General features: G+C 48.0%; 1 protein-coding gene and 1 pseudogene across 1 annotated transcript in view; one reads left to right on the plus strand and one right to left on the minus strand.

The window, feature by feature from the left end:
* Window positions 1-12,899: 12,899 nt before the first annotated feature.
* Window positions 12,900-19,835, minus strand: LOC101571226 (annotated as a pseudogene).
* The window catches only part of Ap5s1 (adaptor related protein complex 5 sigma 1 subunit), a 4,989-nt gene continuing 3,448 nt past the window's right edge, over window positions 19,812-21,352 (plus strand). Inside the window, exons 1-2 of the mRNA XM_004634264.2 lie at window positions 19,812-19,999; window positions 21,177-21,352. The exon at window positions 21,177-21,352 is cut by the window's right edge and continues 1 nt beyond it. Of these exons, the coding sequence (XP_004634321.1) occupies window positions 21,206-21,352 (147 nt within the window). The 5' untranslated portion in view covers window positions 19,812-19,999; window positions 21,177-21,205. The remainder of the gene's footprint in view (window positions 20,000-21,176) is intronic.

The raw sequence follows: 21,352 nt of genomic DNA on the forward strand, positions 1-21,352 counted from the left end.
TCATGAATGCATGGTGCCTTGCACGTACTTGTGCACACAAACTGGGTGGAAGCACTTTGGTGAACATGACAGCCTGCGGCAGGAGTGTACATGTGTCTCTTTGTGTGGACAGAAGTCTTTACACTTAGTGTTTGGAAATATTCAAAAAGAAATGTTATGAGAGCAGTTAAACCAAGGACCCAGCAATCTCTGGATTTGGAATCTCAAGACGTGGGAAAGACTGTGCTTGAGGGCCCAGTAGCTCAGCTGTTGCTTGCACCTTGGTTCAATAAAGCACTGGTGAGCAAATAATCCAACCAGCTCTGTGTCCTGGGGGGTCCCTGACAAGACCACAGTAGACCCAGTGGTGGCATGACCATGGGCTTGGTCAGCACGGCTGGAAGACCTCCAGAGAGGGGACTTGATGATTTCTCCCCATGTTTCCCTTCTAGCTCTCTTGGTTTTATGGGGTTTTTTGTACTGGGGATCAAACTTGGACCTCGTGCTTGCCAGGCAGGCGCTTATGCAACTGAGCTATTTTCTCAGCCTCTTGTGTTTTTGAGAGAGGGTTTCTCACTATGTAGTTCAGTTAGCCTTGAGCTCACTTTCAGCCTAGAGTGGCCTTGAACTTGTGGCCCTTCTCCTGCCTCAGCTTTCCAAGCACTAGGATTACCAGGTGTGTAATACCATGCCCAGTTGGTCATCTCTTTCATGACATTCCTGCCAAGACTTTAGATTCAGCCCCTCCTTCACTTTACCTGACTACTTGAGCATCTCTGAGCTCACTCTTCTTAAACCCTATACCACAGCAAGAATGGCCCCATCACTCCTGAAGAATGGTCAATGATGGGAGCGTGGTGGTAGAGGCAGAATCCTGGCAGATTCCTTTAAGATTTGGGCCCTCCCCAGATTGATCCCTTCAGAGTAGCAGGAAGGGATCAATTTGGAAGAACCAGGCCCAAACCCAGGAGCATGAGGAAGTCCTCTCTGAATCCCTTCACTGCAGATGAGCCCCGTGCCCCGGTGAGCAGTGGGATGGTGGGGACTCCGGCATCTGGATGAATGTGCTGCTGTTGCTGCTGCTGCTGCTGGCACACACAGACTGCTGTACTCGGTGGTGCATGAAGTCCTGGGTTTGATCCCTGGCCACAGAGAACAACATCACAGTGTGTACACCTCAGGTGTGGTTAGCACTTCCTGTGAAAGTTTATGTTCTGAAGTAGGTGCTATGGTTGCCAGCTGCATTTTACAGATGGAAAGGTAGACTATTTCCTAGTACACCAGGGGACTCCAGAGCCTGAGTCTAAAGGACACTTGCTCTGTCTCCCACCCTAGAAGTGGACATGGGTGAGGAATGGTTTTGAGGGGCTGGGCCTCTGCTCAGGGAGGGGCTCCAGAGGCCCCTCAACTGACTAAGCCACTGGTAGCACAATGAATATTGGAGCCAGGCATAGGCGTCCAACCTGTAATCCCAGCATTTAGGGAGGCTAAGGCAGGTGGGTGGAATTAGCCCTTGAGTTTGATCCCTGGCACCAAAGGCGGGGGGAACGTTGGGCTAAGGGTGTAGAGGAGTTAGAACACTTACCTACCATGCAAGAGGGCCCATCCCTAGCACTAGAAAACAACCTAACCTTGCAGTACAGAGACTTGGCCTAGACCTTTGAGGAAGGGTATTGAGGGAAGGGGATAGAGTGAGCCCTGGGCAGCAGCATGCTCAGACCTGCCTGCCCCACCTGAGAGCTCAGCTATCAGAGGCCTTGCTCCTGGTTTTACAGGCAGGAGGCACTCAGGGAGAGCACTCAACTGCCCCACCTCACACAGCAGAGGAGTAAGCAGGCGCTGAGGCAGGCCCAGGACTCTCACGCTCCACCTCCAAGGGACTGGGGCTGGCTTGCCTTGCTGTCACTGTCATCCTCCCACTAAGTCAGGCCACGTGCCCAGATCTCCAGCCAGATGCTGGCGTCTGAGGCCACATTTGTTCCTATCATAAGCCACCATCGGTCAGCTGCTGTCTGGCTGAAACAGACACTCGGTATGCTCGGTCTTACTCTTTGAGTTTTTGAGATAGGATCTGGCTATATAGTTTAGGATAACCTTGAACTCTGTGTCACCAGTCTTGGGCTTAAACTTACGGCAATCCTCCTGCCTCAGCTTCCTGACTGCTAGGATTCTAGGCATGCACCACCCTGCCTGCTCTACATACAGTCCCCTTGGCTCCCGGGAAGGCATGAGCTCATTTTGCTGGAAAAAAAATGGTGGGGAGCAAAAAGGCACTTGCTGCAGCCAGGAGACAGAAGTCTCCCCTCCACACACAAAGAGGCAGGGAGCTGGCAGCGTTCACCTGAGGGCAGGGCGAAGGCAGCTGTCGGAGCTCTTGGCTCTACTCAGGTCTGACTCTGTGCCCCTGGAACACTCAGGGGATGGGGCAGAGGTGCCCCACAAACCTCCCTCCAGGGAGGGAAGCTGTATCTCTTCCAGGATGCTCCTAGGGGGAAGTGGATCAGGCAGGCAGGCCGTTTAAACCCTGGGCTGTCAGCCAGCTTTGAAGTTTGTTTTGTGGCTGGGGTGGGGCAGGAATTTCAGTCTGTGGGGCAGCCATGTGCCACTTGCACGGGCACTGTGGAGCTGGGCACTGGGGTGCAGGGAGCTGGCTGGGCAGAGGGTGGGGCGCATGGGGGGGAGACTAGGAAGTGGGAAAGGTTTTCATGCAAGTCACTGACCGAACTGCTCACCCAGTAACCTCTGCAGTAACAATGTTTAACAGTAATGTATCCTATCCTCCCAGCTACTGGGGAGGCTGAGACAGGAGGATAACATCTGCATGTTCAAACCCAGCCTGGTCAACTTAGTGGCTGGAGAGACCCTGTTGTTTTTTTGTTTTTTGTTTTTTTTTAAAGGGCTGGGGATGTTGCTCAGTGCAAAGCCGAAAAAAGGGGGGGGAGGGTCAAAAATTGAAGGCATACTCAGCATTTCATCAAAGGCACGCATCATCAGCATGGGGTGTGGGCCAGAAGAGCAGGCCATAGCCAGGGGGAGAGGACCCTTGTAGCATCTCAGGAACCCCTTGTGTCCTTCAGTCCTTCCTGCTCCAGAGGAAGCCGCTCTTCTGACCTCTTATCATAACAGTGTGGCTTTGTGTGTTGACAGACTTCCCAGAAATGAAATCTCACCGCTAATACTTTCCGCCCAGGTTTTCACCCAGCATGATAGGCATCAAGCTGTCTCACTCAGCAAGTTTGTTCTCTGTCGTAGCTTACTGCATGATGCGGATAGATATGCCCTTTGATTGAATTTCATTCTATTTTTTTTCTTTTTAAATTAAAATTAATTAATCAATATTTTTGGTGTTAGGGATCAAATCCAGGGACTCACATGCCACTCAAGTGCTTTGCCACTGAGCTATATCCCCAGCTGTCTTCTGTTTTATTTTTATTTTTTTCAATATTGGGGATTGAACCAAGGGGTATTCCATCACTAAGCTATATCCTTGGGCTTTTTTTTTTTTTTTAATTTTGAGACAGTCTCATTAAGTTGCCCAGCCTGCCCTTGAATTTGTGACCCTCCTGCCTCACCCTCCATGGAGCTAGGATTACAGGTGTACACCATTGTACCTGGCTTTTTTAAAAACTGTCTTTTAAATTAAAAATATGAAGGTATAGCTAGGTTCAGTGGCACAGACCTGTAGACACAGCTACGCAGGAGGCTGAGGTAGGAGATCACTTGAGTCAAGCCGTTTGAGGCCTGGAAGATTCTGATTCAAAGGAGGAGGAAGAAGAGGAGGGAGGTGAGGAAGAAAGGCGAGGAGGAGGGGGAGGAAGAGGAAGTAGAGGGGGACACAGAGGGGGAAGGGAGGGCAAAGAGTGAAGGCTCACACAAACACACTCTCTTGCCATGTGACGGTGGGTGCTGTCTCAGGGCCTCATCAACAAGGACATCTATGTGATCCTCCACATTGGACCAGAGCCTCGAGCCAAAGTAAACTTTTTTAAAAATTAAAATGTAATTTATGTGCAACAAAATTCACCCCTTCCAGTACATAGCTTCATGAGTTTGACAAGGCTGTGTAACTGCCACCACTGCTGCCATACAGAACTCATTCATCCAACCTCAGATGGGCTGCTCAAGATGACGGCAAACTCCACCGGGCCATTTTCCGAAGCTCTGCAGGGTCCTCCACCCACACCCCCCACCAGCAGCACTGAGAGCTGTGTGCCATACTCCTGTCAAAACTAGTCAATTGTTCCTCTCTTCCCAGACACTGTGACTTCTGAGTACAGCAAATACCATTATATGGAAAATTTTATGATTTCTGGATTGGGGATGATGGTGCATACCTGTGATCTCAGTACTCTGAGAGGCTGAGGCAGGAAGATCACAAGTTTGAGCTTATCCTGGGCAACATGGCCACGTAGCAAAAGTGTCTCAAAATAAAAAGAAAGTTGAAGGAATGTAGCTTAGTGCAAGAGCCCTGGGTTCAATCTCCAGCACCATACATAGGAATGAAGGAAAGAAGAAGGAAGGGAGGGAAGGAGGAAAAGAAAAGAAAGGAAAAAAGGAGGAAAGAAAAGGAAGACAAGGTCGGATTTCTAAAAAGACTCCCTGCCTGGAATTGAACACAGGCACCTATTCTGCACAGGCAATAGGATGTTGGTGGTGCAGAAAGCAGCAAGACGGGAAGGCCTGCGGGCCCCAGGAATCTGGAGGCAATCAGGAGGGGACAGCTGAGTCATGCTGAAGGCTGCTGTGCAGCTATGGAAGTCGTGCCTTGAGAGGACGGAGAGGGACTGTGCCCTCTATTGTTCAAAGGAGGTGGCTGTGGGAAAGAAAGAATAAGCAGTCCCACCCTCCACACGCAGGAATCTGTGACCACCAACGAGAAGGGGTGGGGTGGGGTGGCCCCACCCAGCGGCACTGCCACGCCCTGGTGTAGGGGTGACCACAGCAGCTGCCAGGCTCTGAGTCAGCAGCCTGGGGCAGCGGGAAGGAAGGGGCGCTCAGCTCACGTGGCTGGGCCGGGCTGCCTCGTGAGATCCGCGCTCTCAGAGAGCTTGCAGGAAGCCGGGCTGTTTGAAAGGACGAATCACACATAGCCTTGTCCTCCTAGGTCCGGGCCAAGAAAACTTCCCTAAAGGAAGGCCTGCAGAGGCGGGCACCCTGGGTGGGACTTGGAGTTCTGAGGAAGGGGCGTCTCATCCTGCGCTGGGGGCTAGGAAGGCTAATAGCTTTCCATAGATCCTGGGGCACAGAGGCAGAACCAGCTCAGAGGAGGAGGGAGAAGGAGCAACAAGGGGACTGGAAGAGGCAGGCTGAAGTCCATCGTGTGGGTAAGGCCAGCAGCTCATGGACACTGGCTCACTGGGCCTCTACTTCCACGTCCGTAAAACGGACGGTAAAGCCCAGACCTCAAAAGCTATGGACTGTATCAAAGCAGATGGTGTTTGTAGGGCATTAGAACAGGGCCTAGCAGCAACCCTGAGTCCAACTGAGAGGCCTGTGGCTGTTACTGTTTAGGGTCAACGTGGGGACCAAAAGGAGATGCAGGACAAAATATAAGCCTAAAAATATTTAGCTTAAAGGGCCAGTCTTGGATTTTTTTTTTTTTTTTTTTTTTAATGCCCTCAGGGCTTGTTTGGCTGGCTGGAGAGTTGTGGGGATCGAACTAGAGCCACCTGAGGCTGACAGCTTGGTGGAAGCAGCCACTTAATGAACTGAGCTAGGGCCAGGCCCCCAAAGGGCCAGTCTTGGGGGCTAGGGAGATAGCTCTGTAGTCTAAGCGCCTTCCTGGCAAGTGCAAGGACCTGAGTTTGATGCCGTGCTGGCCCCAGAACACTGGGCGCACTCTGCCAGCCTATGAAACCTGGCGTGGTAGTGCACATCTGTAATCCCAGCACTGGGGAGGCTGAGACAGGAGGAGCACTAAAGCTGCAATGTGAGACCCTGTACCAAACAAATAAATAAATAAACAAAAGATTTTTAAAATTTCATTTATTTATTTATTTGTGGAACCGGGGATTTAACTCAGGCCCTTGTGCTTGCCAGGCAAGTGCTTATTCTATTGAGCCATCTCCCTAGCCCAAATTTATTCATTTTTATTTATTTTTATATTTTCCTTTTTTTTTGTAGCTGGCTCAGCCCACCTGGGGGTGGGGCTGCCACAGCATGTGGTGCTGGAGACCCCTACATTTTGCCTAAGCTTGCCTAAGCAGGCACTTTAGACCACTGAGCTATCTCACCAGCCCCCCCAAAATTAAAAATAAATAAATAAAGGGCCAGTCTTAGCCAAGTGTGATGGCACACACCTGTAATGCCAGCACTCAGGAGGCTGAGGCTAGAACATTGCTCTGTGGCCAAGGTTAACCTGAACTAGATAGCAAGACTTTGTCAGAAAAAATATTAAAGAATAAAAGGAGGGCTGGGGGGATAGCTTGACGTTCTAAGAGTCAGGCTGGCAAGTGCAAAGACCAAAGTTTGTCAGAAAAAAAAAAAAAAAAAAAGGAGGGCCAGTCTGAGGGGTTCCCTCCCCTTTCTGTACTAGGACAAATCCAGAGGAATGGGTTGTGGGAAAAATGCCCAGAGACAGTATAGGAGGTGGCAGCTGCTGCCACAGTCTGGGTAGCAATTAGTAGGTTGTAGCCTGAGGTCTGGGGAGACAGGATTCTGTGCTATTCTGAGATGGTGGGGAACTGGGGTGAAGGCACAGGATTGCCAGGCTTTTGTCTCCTTTATTTATAGCACAATCCAACCAGTATCACTTCACTTTGCTTCCCAAAAGAAGCACAACCTCCCTTCCTCATGGTTTCTCCTTTGCTCTTTGAGAAGCAGCCAAATACGCTTCTCAGGGAGGCAGTCAGGAACTCACTGCCCAGGGCTGCGGAAACTGCCTATCTTCCAGTCCCACAGCCAGAAGTAGGTGCTGGCTAGACCACAGGGCCCTTGTTTCTCTAACAGTATTATTGAGGGGTTGCAGCCAACAGGCATTGGTGGGGTGCTCTGGGAGACCCCCATTGGCAGAGCTGTGTAAACCTTCTGGAGGCTGGAAGAAGCAGTTGAGCTGACCACTCCTCTGCCCATAACCCAGGACCCCGCTGGGTGGCTGAGAATTGAACTCAAGACCTCTGTTGGGCAGAATCAGTCCCCAGCAGGCCCATGGGAGGATACAGGGGATCCAAAGGCAAGTTCCTGGCTGCCTTTGGGGGAGCAGGCCCACCCCATGAGGTATAGAGCTGCAGAGGATGGGCCTGTAGGGAAAGTGGCCCACAGAGAAGAGCAGGTGGAAAAGAGTCAGCAGAGGTGTTAGGGTTTGTCTAGTTGTTCCCCCAAAGCCTTGTGTAGTCACTGGGGTGATTTTCTAGAGTCTGTGATCCCAAGGCTGGGGTTATGGGTATAAATGCTGCTGGGATTATGGGTGAGTGCTACGTCCACCCTGGGGCAGATAGTCTGAAGGCAATATAAGGACAGGAGAGGTGCTTGCCTCTGCCACCGCTGCTGCTTCTCCTCCCTTTTGCCTTTGTTCTCTGCTGTTTTCTGTCTCCATGAACTGCTGCCCTCTGCCATGTGCCACTGTGCCTTGGAGTGAGTCAAATATATATTTTTTAATGTACTTGTTGTTACAGGGTCTCCCTAGACAGCTCGGACTTGTGGTGATCCTCCTGCTTTCAGTCTTCCCAGCGCTGGGATTATAGGTGTATGCCATTACCTCTGGACTCTGGCCAGCTCAGCCCACCCTGGGGGCAGAGCTGGCATGGCATGTGGTGCCAGGGATCAAACTACAGCCCCTGCACCTGTCTAAGCTTGCCTAAGCAGGTGCTTGAGGCCACTGAGCTATCTTGCTGGCCCTGAGCGAGCCAAATATGGACTGAAACCTCCACTAACTGTGAGCTAAATAAACCTTTCCTCCCTTAATTTTGAGTGTCAGTTATTTTGTCCCAGCAACGAGAGAAAAATAACCTAGACAGGAGGTGTGCACAGTGGGCTTCGTTCACAGGTGGAGGTGTGGCTGTGGGCCTCCTCTAGGCAGACTGTGCCACAAATGCAGCCATGCTTCCTGCAAACATTGCTAGTTTTTTTTATAGTTCTCTCCCTCCCTCCGTCTCTGAGAGTGGTGCACTTCAACATCACAATCCTCCTGCCTCAGCCTCCTGAGTGCTGGGCTGAAGTTATTAAATTTTACTCTTACACCTTCTTACCTCTGGGTCTGTCACATCCGCACTAGTCAGGTGCCCAGCCCTGCCCCAAGCCATGGGGTAGTCATTATAAAAGCCTCACACAGTGGACATACATTGGTTCACCCCCATATACTCACACTCTCCCATCTCATCTTTAGGGCAGCCTTTGTAACCCAGGGGTCCAGCCTGTCCCCAGCTCCTGCCACCTGACAAAAAAAGCCCCACCTGCCTTGCCAGCTTCCCTGATGCTGTGCCCATCTGCCCCTGGGTTATTGATCTGTTGAGCCTCAGCAAAGTGCCAGGCTTCACCCTGTGTGCTTCTGAGCCACACTGCCTGGAAAGCATTGGGTGGAAGGTAACAGAAACCTACACAGGGGCGTCATCACATGAACAAATCTGCTCCTGACTGGGCAAGGAGAACCCACCATACCTCCTAGCCTGGGCTCCTCATGGTCTCTCTGAACTCAGCACATGGTTCTGATGTCAGGGAGCATAAGATGGTCGAGGCTGCAGAAAGTCAGAGACTGGCGCCACATGCTTTCCTACCTGGAAAACTACGGCTTTCTGAGGACTCGTCCAGGTAGCCCCCATGCTGCTCCAATGCTCAGTGACTGTGGGGCACTTCTGACTGGTCTTTAGTCCCCTAAATAATGGAGGAAGGACATGAGACCCTGTGTCCAAGAAGGCTGGCTTCTTGCCACTTTTTTTTTCTCCTGTTGAACAAACATTTAATGATAGGAAGAACACTAAGTTGAAAGCAAATACTCTTGCCTTTGACCCTGGAAAGAGGGTCTTGGGAAAATAACCTATACTAGGAGCCCTTTACTTACTTTCAAAATGAGGGAATTGGCTATATAATTCTCAAAGGTCTTTCATGATTCTTAAGTCATTAATACTAATTCATCTTCATGCTGTAAAACGAAAGCTCTAACAGTACTAACTTGGCAGTTGGGTTGAAACTAGCTCCACCCACACAAATCTGAATAAAAACAGTTCTCTACCTTCTGAGCCCTGCGGCAGCCAAATCCTCAAGTTAACAAAGTGCAACAATAGGCTTCAGGTGGGTGCTCCACGACACACAAGCTCAAGACACCGAAGTCGTGGCACAACTATAGGGAAATTCTTCTTTGATATCAACATGAGGGGCCAGAGAGATGGCTCAGTGGAATAAGTGCTTCCCTGGCAAGCGCAAGGGCCTGAGTTCAATCCCCAGTTCTGCCAAAAAATAAAAAAAAGAACAAAACTGGTATTAACATGAGGAGAAAATTCACTCACAGTAGAATCCAGGTGCATATATTACCTATAATTTATCATTTTTTTTCAGCACTGCAGATTGAACACAGGCCGTTTGACTGAGCTACATCCCCAATCTTTTTTATTTTTTATTTTGAGACATGGTCTTGCTAATTCAATAAACTTCCCTGGCTGAGCTTGAACTTGTACCTCCTGCCTCAGCCTCTCAAAATGCTAGGATTACAAGAATGTAGTTATTGGGCTGGTGAGATGGCTCAGTGGTCTAAAGCACCTATTTAGAACAAGCTTAGCAAAGCACAGGGACCACGGTTCAATCCCCAGCACCACATGCCAGCCAGCCTCGCCCCCTGGTGGGCTGAGCTGGCCACACACACACACACACACACACACACACAAAATAAATAAATTGAAAAAAAAAAGAATGTAGTTATTAATTTTGACCATCTTTTATGAACATACACATAATACACACACATAATTAGAACTGTGTCTGTATTAAATCAAGGTCCGGATGCATATGTTTGCTCTCTGCTGCAAACTGGAACATAAGGCTTATCAAGGGAGGAGTTGGAATTCTGCTTACTAATGTTGATTCCTACTTTATAATCCATAATATCCACTACTTTCACATAATCACTGAAACTAAAGATGTTTGAACCCCCCTTCCAGGTACTTTATTTTTTTATTTTTATTTTTGTGGAACCAGAGATTGAACTCAGGCCCTTGCGCTTGCCAGGGAAGTGTTTATGCCACTGAGCCATCTCCCCAGCCCCTGCTTCCAGGTACTTTATTGTTTACTTTCTAAAATCAAATTGCTCTTTTTTCGGGTTCTGAAAGACTGAATGAGGGGTTCTCATCATCTTCCTATTTGACAATAAAATAGATTTTTATCTCTTGAATCCAATGTCTAAATTTATCCTTATTCCTCCCTAATATTTTAATGTATTTCCTATTTCAACTGTATTTATACAATTTTGAATATTTATCTCTGCTTTGCATTGTAGAAATTAAGCCAATAAATGTGCAGATCAAAATGACTCTGAAAATGTCAGGTTTGCTTAATAAAAATCCTTTCAGGAAGTACTAAAATGCTTCCTATTTAATTGTGATTTCCAGTAAGTGCTCTATCTTTGGAACATTTTCATATCAAACTCATGCCCTTTTTCAGAAAAATCTCTTTCATCTCATTCCACTTCCCTCATTTGAGATCTCAGGCTCTATGCTAAGAGTTTTGTTTTGTTTTTTTCTCTCCTGACTGAAAAACCCTAATACTGAAGAAATGGCATCACTACTATGTATTTGTTAGACTATGCATATTTATCATTTGTGTTATAAAACAATAGATTTGTATTTGTCAGTCCCAAATATAAAATTATTTTAATATTACTATTTCCCAGACTCTGCATTGTCCTTGTATCGCCCCCATTTCTTTTATCGCCCCCATTCCACATGAGACTTCTTCATGGAGGCAAGATGTTTCTCTCTTGAGAATCCCTGAACTAAAACCCAATTTCTGAACTAATCACTATTCAGGATGAAGCTCAAGAATGATGTTTGAGGGCTGGGGAGATAGCTCAACAGTCTAAGCACCTGCCTGGCAAGCACTAGGACCTGAGTTCAATCCCGGGTACCACATGCCATGCCGGCCACAGCACACTATGCCTGCCCTGAATCCGGGTGGCGCACACCTGTAACCCCAGAGCTGGGGAGGCTGAGACAGGAGGATCACTATGAGTCCAAGCTGTGTAGTGAGACCCTGTACCAAATGCATAAATAAATAAAAATTGAAAAATGAAAGAATGAAGTTTGAGGGAATAGTGTTCAATGAAAATACAGAGAGGAATTTTACTAGTGAAAAATAATATGGAACAATATTACAATATTAAACACTGTCTGATTATTAAGCCAAATTACTCCAACTTTAGGAAGTGCTTATTCCACCGAGCCATCTCCCTGGCCCCCCACCTTTATAGTTGAAAACTAATGCAGGACATGTTTTTAAAAACAACCTGCTGAAGCCTTCATGAAATTAAATCTTTTTACAGGGCAATTATAGCAGCAAATTATATTGCTTTACTTGGTTAAACTAGTTTCATTTTCAATTGTATGAACTACAAATTTATACCCTTATTTTTCATCCATTCTGATATTCACAACTAGAAGTTTTAGATTTTCAAAATAAATTCTACCTCATTTAGCAACTTATAGTTGAGGCATAACAACCAATTTCTTTTTCATTCTTTTTCTTCTTTTTTTTGCAGTACCAGGGATCGAACTTAGGACCTTGCACTTTCCAGGCAAGCACATATTCCACTGAGCTGTCTCCCTAGCCCTGTAACTTACAATTAAATCTGTATAGTATTTAATAAAAATTGAATACTGTAACAAATATTGCTGATTGGTACCACAATATAAAGATTTAAGAGTACAAAATAATTATTTCTTTTTCTTTTTCTTTTTTCTTTTTTTTTTTTTTTGGCAGAACCGGGAATTGAACGCAGGCCCTTGCACTTGCCAGGGAAGTGCTTATTCTACTGAGCCATCTCCCCTGCCCCCAATTATTTCTTTTAAAAATATTTTATTTTATTTATTTGGTATAGGGTCTCTACACAGCTCACACTTGTAGTGATCCTCCTGTCTCAGCCTCCTCAGTGCTGGGGTTACAGGAGTGCACCACCACACCTGGTTTTGGTTGCTGGCTTGGCATGGGGCCAGCACAGCATGCGGTGCTGGGAATCAAACCTGGGTCTTTGCATTTGTCATGCAAGCACTTATTCTACTGCGCTATCTCCCCAACCCCTAAATAATTTATATTTTTCTTTTTCTTTTCTTTCTTTGTGTGTGTGTGTGTGTGTGTGTGTGTGTGTGTGTGTGTGGTACCAGGGATTGAACTCAGGACTCTGTGCTTGACGGGCAGGTGCTTATTCTACTGAGCTATCTCCCCAGCCCGATAATATAAATATGCACAGAAATTTAATTTAATTTAATTATTTATTTATTTATTTTACACAGAAATTTTAAGAGTTTTGTAGAAAATAGGGTGTATGTCTCCCAAATGTTATTGTGGCTTTTTTTTTCTTTTATTTATTTACTACAGGGTCTCACTATGCAGCTCAGACTTGCAGTGATCTTCCTACCTCAGATTGGGATTACAGGCACATACCACCATGCCTGGTTTTGGTGGCTAGCATGGTATGACCGGGGTTCCAGAGTAGCATGGCATGCAGCACTGGGGATCAAACCCGGGTCCTTGTGCTTACCAGGCAGGCGCTTAGACTGCTGAGCTATCTCTTCATCCCTATCTCCCAAATTTTAGAAATTATTTCTTAAGCCTAACTTAAGCAGGCTGGAAAGAGGAAAAAGAAAGGGTGAAGCCAGAGGATCATGACTAAGAGACCTCAATAAAACCCTCAGTGCTATGGAGCTATGGCCCCTGACTCCTCCAAAAAGGCAGAATCATGTAAAATGAATGACATGAAGGAAGGGACAATCTTACAGACGTCAGCATTTTGCATCTCTGTGCTTTGGAAAGGTGTTCAGCTGGCTATTGCTAGCTCCTTCATACACTGTACCAATCTTTGCATCTCGGAAGTTTTTTTGTTTTGTTTTGTTTTCAGAGCCAGGATTGAACTCAGGCCATTGTGCTTGCCAGGGAAGTGCTTATTCCACTGAACCATCTCCCTGGTTCCTTTGGAAGTATTTTTCTATTGAGTAATCTTTGGTATTGCCTACTCCTCCCATCCACTCAATACATTTACTAGTTGTAAGCCCTGCAATCTCATGCAGAGTATCTGGCCATAGCTGCCTCTTTTCTGAATGGCCTCCCAGCTTCTACAAGTTGGGTAGCATTGTGTGTTAGTAATCTTGTAGCTTCCAGCTGGGTAGCCACATGAGCCACTTGGCTGGAGCCGCTGAAAATCAAATAATCTGCCAAATTATTTTCTTTCTTTAATGTATGGAATGGTATGGTTAAAACATCCTTGGGCCAGTCCCAGTATCTGCAGCAATTCCTATTCTACCTTCCTGGAGAATTTCTATGGCATATTTATAGTGATGTCCAGCTTGTCCCTAGATACCTGCTTCTGGAACCTTAACATTTTCAAATGTGAGTGGATAGCTGACTGGTGGTCACCTTCTTACAACCAGCTGAATTGAACTAGCATGGTGCTGGGTGCGGGAGGCCCACCTGGGAACTGTTGCCAGCAGCATAAGAGGCAGAAGTGGAGAAGAGCTGGGAGAGGCTGTTGGGGATCCTGTTTGGAGAAGCTGTTGGAGCTGTTGGAAGCTGTTCTCTTGGGCTATTCTGCTGGAGGACCTTGTCATGCTGGCTTTCCTGATGAACTTTGGAGGAGCGTTTGTCCTCATCTTAGGCATGGCTTCCTGGATCCAGAGGGGAAGATAGTGCCATGCTAAGCCTCATGGAGAAGCTTGTCACATTGGCTTTCTTGATAGAAACTCAGCTTTCCTTGTTGCTGGTGGAGCTTGGGACCTCACTGTGGCTGAGGATGGCTGAAATAATTTGGGGGGAAGCTCTGGTTGTTACCTTGAGCATTGCTTCCTAGCTAGAACTTGGATCCCTCAGCTTGCTAGCACAGATCCTTCATCCCTCTGGGAGACTTTCTAGCTTCCACCATCGACCTTTGGACCTTTCCAGCATAAATCTGTTAAATGGGCTCACCTGAGACTTTGTTGTGGGCTGTAAGTCTCCAGTTGGACTTCTAGGAGGCTGTTATGGTTTGTGTCTGGTTGTCTTCTACCCACCCAAAGCCTCATGCAGTCATGGGGCAGACTTCTAGAGTTTGATTAATTCATGATCCAGTGCTGAGATTATGGGTGTGAGTGCTGCTGGGATTATGGGTATGAGTGCTACACCTGCTGTGATGAACAGTTGCTCTCTGTCATGTGCCCCATTTGCTTTGGGGTCAGCTGAGAATGGACTGAAACCTCCACTAACTATTAGATAAATTAACCTTTCCTTCCTTAATTCTGGGAGTTTGGTTTTTGTCCTAGCAACGAGAGAAAAGTAACCGAGACAGGGGCATTGTTATGAGCTGTAGGATTTCAGCTGGATTCATGCAGAGTATTAGGATCCAGGTCCTCTGGATTCTTTAGTGTTTAGTGTGTAGACAGATTTCTTGCGTTTCTTGTGTATGATTCCTGTGTGATTCCTTATAAAATAATGTTGTAAAATGTGTCCTGTATTATATTGTTCCTCTTGCAAAAACCCCAAAGCATGACAGACAGGTAGAAGACACTCTGATCCCCATTTTGTTTTCTGATTTCCCTACTTGAAGGCTTTCTGTACCATAATCTACTAAGAAGCAGGTGATTCCTTTATAACCAGTGGTAAGCTCTACACTTGCAAAAACCATGAAGAACCCTCCATGCCCTATACCAATCCACATCTTTGACCCATTGATGACATAAAAATTTGTCTTTTTATCAGCTCTGGTCTTCAAAGCAAAGAAGTCATTACCTGCTTCAGCCTTTGAAAGAAAAAAGCTTCCTAGATCCGCTGTCCTTAGTGTAGGCAAATAGTTGGCTTTTGGTCCTTCTGTCCTATGTTCTGCAATCAGCTTGTTAATTACTGTGTTCTGAAGGTTATACAGAAGAGCCACATATGCATGACCTTCCTCTACCCCTAGGGTAGAGGGAAGAAATCAAACTCCTATTCCTCCATATTCTGTATCAATTTCAATACCCATCAGCAGCCTAATTTTTGTATTATTGGTTTCTCCATTTTTGAATTTTCATCCATGGTTGAAACCAAAGGAGCAATTTGTTCCTGTGAGAATTTCCAAACTGTGCTCTTTATCATCATTTTGTCATCTGTACACGTCCGCAGCAGAGCTCAGGGCAGCGGAGCCTCTGACTGGGAAACTCTTAGGACATGAGGAGGAACTTTACAGGAATTCAGGCAAGTTGGACGGTGTCATCTTAGCGGCCTGCTGCTGTGCAGCACCTGGACCGGCCGTCCTTCCAACCTGGCTGCAGGCGAGGTCTCTGGGCTCACCCCTTTGTGTTTGCATCTACCGAGCTCCTGCCCCCCAGAAAGCCCAATTCAGCTATTACCTCCTCTGTGGAGTCCCCCACAGTTGCTCCTCTGGAGTCTTGCCCCCTCCGATCTCTGGGTCCTCTCTCTGACCCTGCCTACTTTGGCTGTCGCACCTGTCCTTACATAACCTGCCAGAAGCCCTCAGCACCAGCAGGATGTGCCTGTTCAAAGGAGCAATGAGCACATGCATGAATGAGGGTGTTTTCCCTTCCAGGCCACATCCAGCCCTCAGAATTGAGCCTGAGTCCTTCCCATTGCCCCTCTTTATCTCTGTGCAGCTACTGTGAGAAGGAGCAGCATCCCTCTGCCCCAAATGTTTTCCATTCCCACTGCTGTGTGACATCAGCCTTACCCGGAGCGTCTCTGAGCCTGCCCCTCCCCCTTAGTCATCTGCCCACCAGAGGCTGGGCCCAAGGTTTCCTTCCACGTTGCAAATCTCAGCTGTGCCTGATTCAAGCCTGGACTGGGCAGATGAGGATTTTACTGCATTCAACACTCGATTTAAAACAGACCTCGAAGTAAATAATTATTTTAGTAGAATTGTTGCAGTCCCCAGATGGACATGAGTCATATGAAAATAACCGCACGAGACAGAAGTGTCTCTGAACTGCCTGTGGTCTGACTTTTTTTCTTTTTTCTCTTTCTTTCTTTCTCTCTTTTTCTTGCCTGCCTGCCTGCCTGCCTCTTCCTCCTCCTCCTCTTCCTCCTCCTCCTCCTCCTCCTCTTCCTCTTCCTCTTCCTCTTCCTCTTCCTCTTCCTCTTCCTCTTCCTCTTCTTATACTGGGAGTTGAGCCCAGGGAGCGCTGAGCTGCATGCCTTGTTCTTTTTATTTTGAGTTTTCCTAACTTGTGCAGTTTGAACTCCAATTTGTGCTCCTCCTGCTTCAGCCTCCCAAAAAGCTACGATTACAACCGTGTATCACCATGCCCAGCTTGAGGCTTCTGTTTTTACTTTTTTCTCTATCTTGTTGTTTGTTTTTATTTTTTGTAGTACTAGGGATTAAACCCAGGGCCTTTTTTGCACTGAGATAGAATACGAATATATATATATATATATATCTTTATATAGGCTCTAAGTTACAAAGATGCCCAGGCTGAGCTCAAACTTGAAACCCTCCTGCTGCAGTCTTCCAGAGTACAGGGATTACAGAAGTGGGCCACCACAATCAGCTAAAGTTTTCTTTCTTTTTTTTTTTTTGCGGAACCGGGGATTGAACTCAGGCCCTTGCACTTGCCAGGGAAGCGCTTATTCCATTGAGCCATCTCCCTGGCCCCTAAAGTTTTCATTTTTAGTGAATTTTTTTTTTGGAAGGATCTACAGGGTGTTCAGGGCCTCACTACTTGATGAGACTTGTAGTGATCCGCCTGTTTACAGCTTCCCAAAAACTGGGATTACGGGTGCATGCCACCATGCCGCCTTCTCAGCGCACCCCAGGGGCAGGGCCAGCACAGCAGGCTAGGGAATAGAACCCCTGGCACAAGCAGGCACATTAATCCACTGAGCTATTTGGCTGGCCCTTAGTGAAGTTTTTTTTTTGGCAGGGGCAAGACCTGAGTTCAATCTCAGGCCCTTGTGCTTGCCAGGGAAGCTCTTATTCCACTGAGCCATCTCCCTGGCCCTTAGTGAAGTTTTTGTCAGACATATAAAAACATTATTTGGGCCAGGGAGATGCCTTAGTAGAATAAGCGCTTGCCTGGCAAGCGCAGGGTCCTGAGTTCAATCTATGGTTCTGCCAAAATAAATAAATAAATACAGGCTGGTAAGATGGCTCAGTGGTCTAAAGCACCAACTTAGAACAAACTTAACAAAGCACAAGGACTGCGGTTCAATCCCCCAGCACCACATGCCAGCCAGCCCCGCCCCAGAGCTGGCCACACACACACACACACACACACACATTAAAAAAAATTAATTTAAAAATAAATAAATAAATACATCATTTGCAAAGTCAGCACACCTGTATAATTATTACCCAGATCAATGTGTCTGGCTGAAAGAGTGTCCCCATTCCCCTCTGGTCTCCATCTACTAAAGAGAACCACCATTCTGACTGTAACCATGCAGAATAGCTTCCCTAGATTTGTACCCTTTCTGCTAATGGAAGCAGGTGGTGGCTGCACTTTTTTTTTTTTTTTTTTTTTTTTTTTGGAGACAGGGTCTTGCTATGAGCCCAGGCTGGTATTGAACTCATGTTGCACCCCATGTCTCAGCTTCCCAAATGGGATTACAGGTGTGCACTGCCACACATGGGATCTCTGCTTTTGAGACTGGCTTCTTCCACTCAACAGAGTACCTCTGAGCTCCATCTGTGTGTGCATCATCATTCTCTTTGTTGCCATGTAAGTGTTGTACACAATGCACTTAACTAACTGATCTAAGTTGATAGGTATTTGGGGAGTTTCCAGCTGGGAATAGCTGAGAATAAAGTGACTGTAAACATCTTTGTGTATTTTCTCAGTGTCTTCATACCCCTCTTTCCCCCAGGAGTGGAACTGCTGGGTCACAAACCACAGGTGTAGCCTGAGTGTGCACTGCTGGGTGGAGCAGTAGGTGGGGTCCAAGACGGCATGGATGGGATTCTCAGGGTGACCACAATATAGACCACCGTGTGGGGGGACCCACAAAAGGTCAGTGATCATGAAGGGACCTAGTAAAACTACTGAGGGAGATTTGCTCTCCGCTGTATCCCCATTACTCCCAGGACAGGGAAGTCCTTCTGGGCTACCTCACTCTGAGACAGTCAGTCCTAAAGCAGGTCTTGGCACAGCCTCACTGCCTGTGGAGTGGGCAGGGGCCAGGATGCCGTGCTCCAGATGCCAGGGGGGCCCCCACGGGGAATGCTCAGCCAGCTCCACTGTAATCAGCTTGCTGATACCCCGCCTGGCCCTCAGTGATAAGGACCAGGCACCAGGAAGTGTTCCCAGGCATGGAGCCAGTATCACTCCCAGCCCATCCCTTCACCAACAAATACACCTCCTGCCTCAGCCAGGTGCTCTCCCAGGTCCCATGGCCCAAGGCTTAGGGGCTCCACCTCCAGCCACCCTACCCTGTCCCCCATTTCCTGTCATCTGCCAGTACATGGGTCACTCCAGTCCTGTCTGGGATTTGGCTCTGACAGTGAAAACTGGGGTCAAAGTTTAGGTGCAGCCCACAGGAGACACCACTACTGATAGACCCCGAATGTTGCCCAGGGTCAGCTGAGTGCAGTAAGCAGCTGGAACAGGAAGGCTTCTCCAGAGGTTTGGTCTGAGCACATTTGAAGGGCAAAAAAAGGGGAAAAGGGATTCCAGGCTGAGGGATCACCCACCGGGAGGTGCTCAGAGACCCAAAACCATGGCTCACACTTGGGTTTTGGCTCACATGCCAAGAGCTAAAGAAGAGCATTACTGGGGCAGGCAGTGAGGCCAGGCAGGCCCTGGGGGCCTCACTCAGGTCTGGGCCATGTCTCTAGACTGAGGTCTTCACCCGATGGCAAGGCTCTAGTGCCTACTGCGTCCAATTCAGGGTTGATATATAAATCTCTTTACAATATCTTTCTTGCAGTATGGGGGACTGAACCCAGTAAACACCTAACTTCATTCCCAGTTTTATTTTGAGACATTGCCCGAGCCAGTTTCAAACTTGTGATCCTCCTGCCTCAGCCTCTTAGGAGCTGGGAATCCAGGCATGAGCCCAGTGGCAAGCCTTCTTCACTGTACTCTTGGCAGTTCAAGAAATCAGACATAGCTGAAGGTGAGATGTGGAAGGAAAAAATAGCCCTATAAGCGTTCACCTCAGGTGCCTATGGAGTTTCACTGTGACCCAACCAAGCTGACTGTCCAGGTAGGGACAGGTTGTCAGCGTTGGGACGAGTTCGAATCCTTCTATACTGAGGCCTGCCCCAACCTTGGGCTCCTGAGGGAATCTACAATATAAAATCTGCAAAAAAACCTAGCAGCTTATGCATAGTTGGCAGAGGTGGGATTGGGGTCGCATTTAAAGCAGCGCACTGGTAAATTATCCTGCAAGAGGTAGGTCCACGAAATCAGGCGGGCTAGATGCTGAGGCTCTGGCTTGGGTCTGCGAGCCTCAGGGTAGCAGGTGACGCAAGGTCTGAACACTGCCCCCTGGCCACACTGCGCTGGGCCACTGCGCCCCCTCGCGGCCGCCGGAGGCGGTGTTGGGGCTGGCACGGGGCTTCCAGCTGGGCCCTGTGTGCCCGCAATGGGTGCGGCCCGCCGAGTTCCCTACAGGAGCGCAAAGAAGAGCTTCCCAAAGGACCGCGAAGCCCAGGGGCGTGCCCGGGGAGGAAGCGCTTGCGCAGGATCATGAAGGGCTTTAAAGGCCACGCCCACCCCGACCGCCACGCTACTGCGCAGGCGTCCCCGGCTGCGGGGCGCCATTGCTCTCTTGCTCCGGAACGGGGGGCTTTGTCGGAAGTCCACGGGACCGAGGGAAGGCAGAGCACTACAGCTCGACGACGGCGGGCTGGTGCTGCAGATGCAGCCAGTGAGGGCTGCGTGCCCTTTTAGGTCCGGCTAACCAGTAAGGAACTACAATTCCCAAGGTGCTTTGCGCTGAGGCTTGCGGGAGACAGTGATGTAACGGATCTTGTACTACGGGTGCTCCAGGGAGAGGGCAACGCGGTGGCGAGGGCTGATGATGCATTCAACTTCCGGGTTCGACCCGAGGCTTTAATCCTTCCTGCTTATCCAATTTAAATTGCCACCTTTTGTTTTGTGGTACTGGAATTGAACCCAGGACCTTCGTACAAACTCACGCCTTTACTTTTTTTTTTTTTGAGACATAATCGCTGCATTGCCCAGGCTGGGCTCCAATTTGCGATCGTCCTCCTGCCTCAGCCTCCCAGCACTGATTACTAGCATGTGTAACCCTGCCGGGCTCCCGGTTTGGCATTAACTGTGGCTGTTTCGTGGCTGTGTACCTGGTGCCTTTCAACCCTGGGCCACTGATACTTTTTTTTTTTTCTTTTTGCGGAACCGGGGATTGAACTCAGAACCTTGCACTTGCCAGGCAAGCACTTATTCTACTGAGCCATCTCCCCGGCCCCACCACTGATACTATTATTACTAGTTTTTTGGAAATAATTTGACCAGCTCCCATAATACCCTGTGAAAAAAATTCTCCAGTTGTTAACATAATTTGTCTCATTTGCTTTAAGCACTTCCTCTCTTTATACTTTTTTCTTTTCCGGAACTATTTGAGGTCACAAACATTTGTAGAGACATAGCCCGTGTATTTTCTGAAAACAAAGTCACCTTTTAGTCACAAAATGACTAAACAACGAACAGACTTTTTTCTAACCCACAGTTGTCCATATTTAAGTGTTTGTTTAAATCATTCCAGTTGTCCTAAGAAAACCCTTTGTGGAAATGACCTTTTCTAGGTCTAGGGTCTGTTCCAGGAGTACTCGCTGCACTCACCTGTCTGGATCTTTAGTTTTTCCTTCGTTTGGTTCTGCTCCAGGTTTTCTGGCCGATTCTGGAGATTCCCGGCCAGTTCTAAGGTTGAGTTTGTCTGAGGTTTCTTTTCCTCTGGGGCCTGCCTTGTGCTGACTCGGGGCTGTTGCATTCAGAACCTGATGTGTGCCACGGGTGGGTGCCCAGAATCAGCATCTAAGCCACATCACGCTTCTGTCCTGTAGGGCAAATCCACCAGCCGAGCCCCTAGCAGGCCCCACTCTTCAGGTGCTGCCCCTAATCTGACATCTCCCTCTCACCCAGGCCTCAGTTTCCTAGAGGACCGCTCAGCCATGGTTCATGCCTTCCTCATCCATACCTTGAGGATCCCGAATGCAGAGGATGCGGGCTTTTGCCGAGTGCTCTACTCTTGTGTCTTTGGTGCTGAGAAGTCCCTGGATGATGCACGTCCACATGGTGCGGAGAGGGACAGGCTCCTC

The sequence above is a fragment of the Octodon degus genome, unplaced genomic scaffold, assembly GCF_000260255.1.
Source record: "Octodon degus isolate 3935 unplaced genomic scaffold, OctDeg1.0 scaffold00060, whole genome shotgun sequence".
In the NCBI taxonomy this organism is placed as follows: Eukaryota; Metazoa; Chordata; class Mammalia; order Rodentia; family Octodontidae; genus Octodon; species Octodon degus.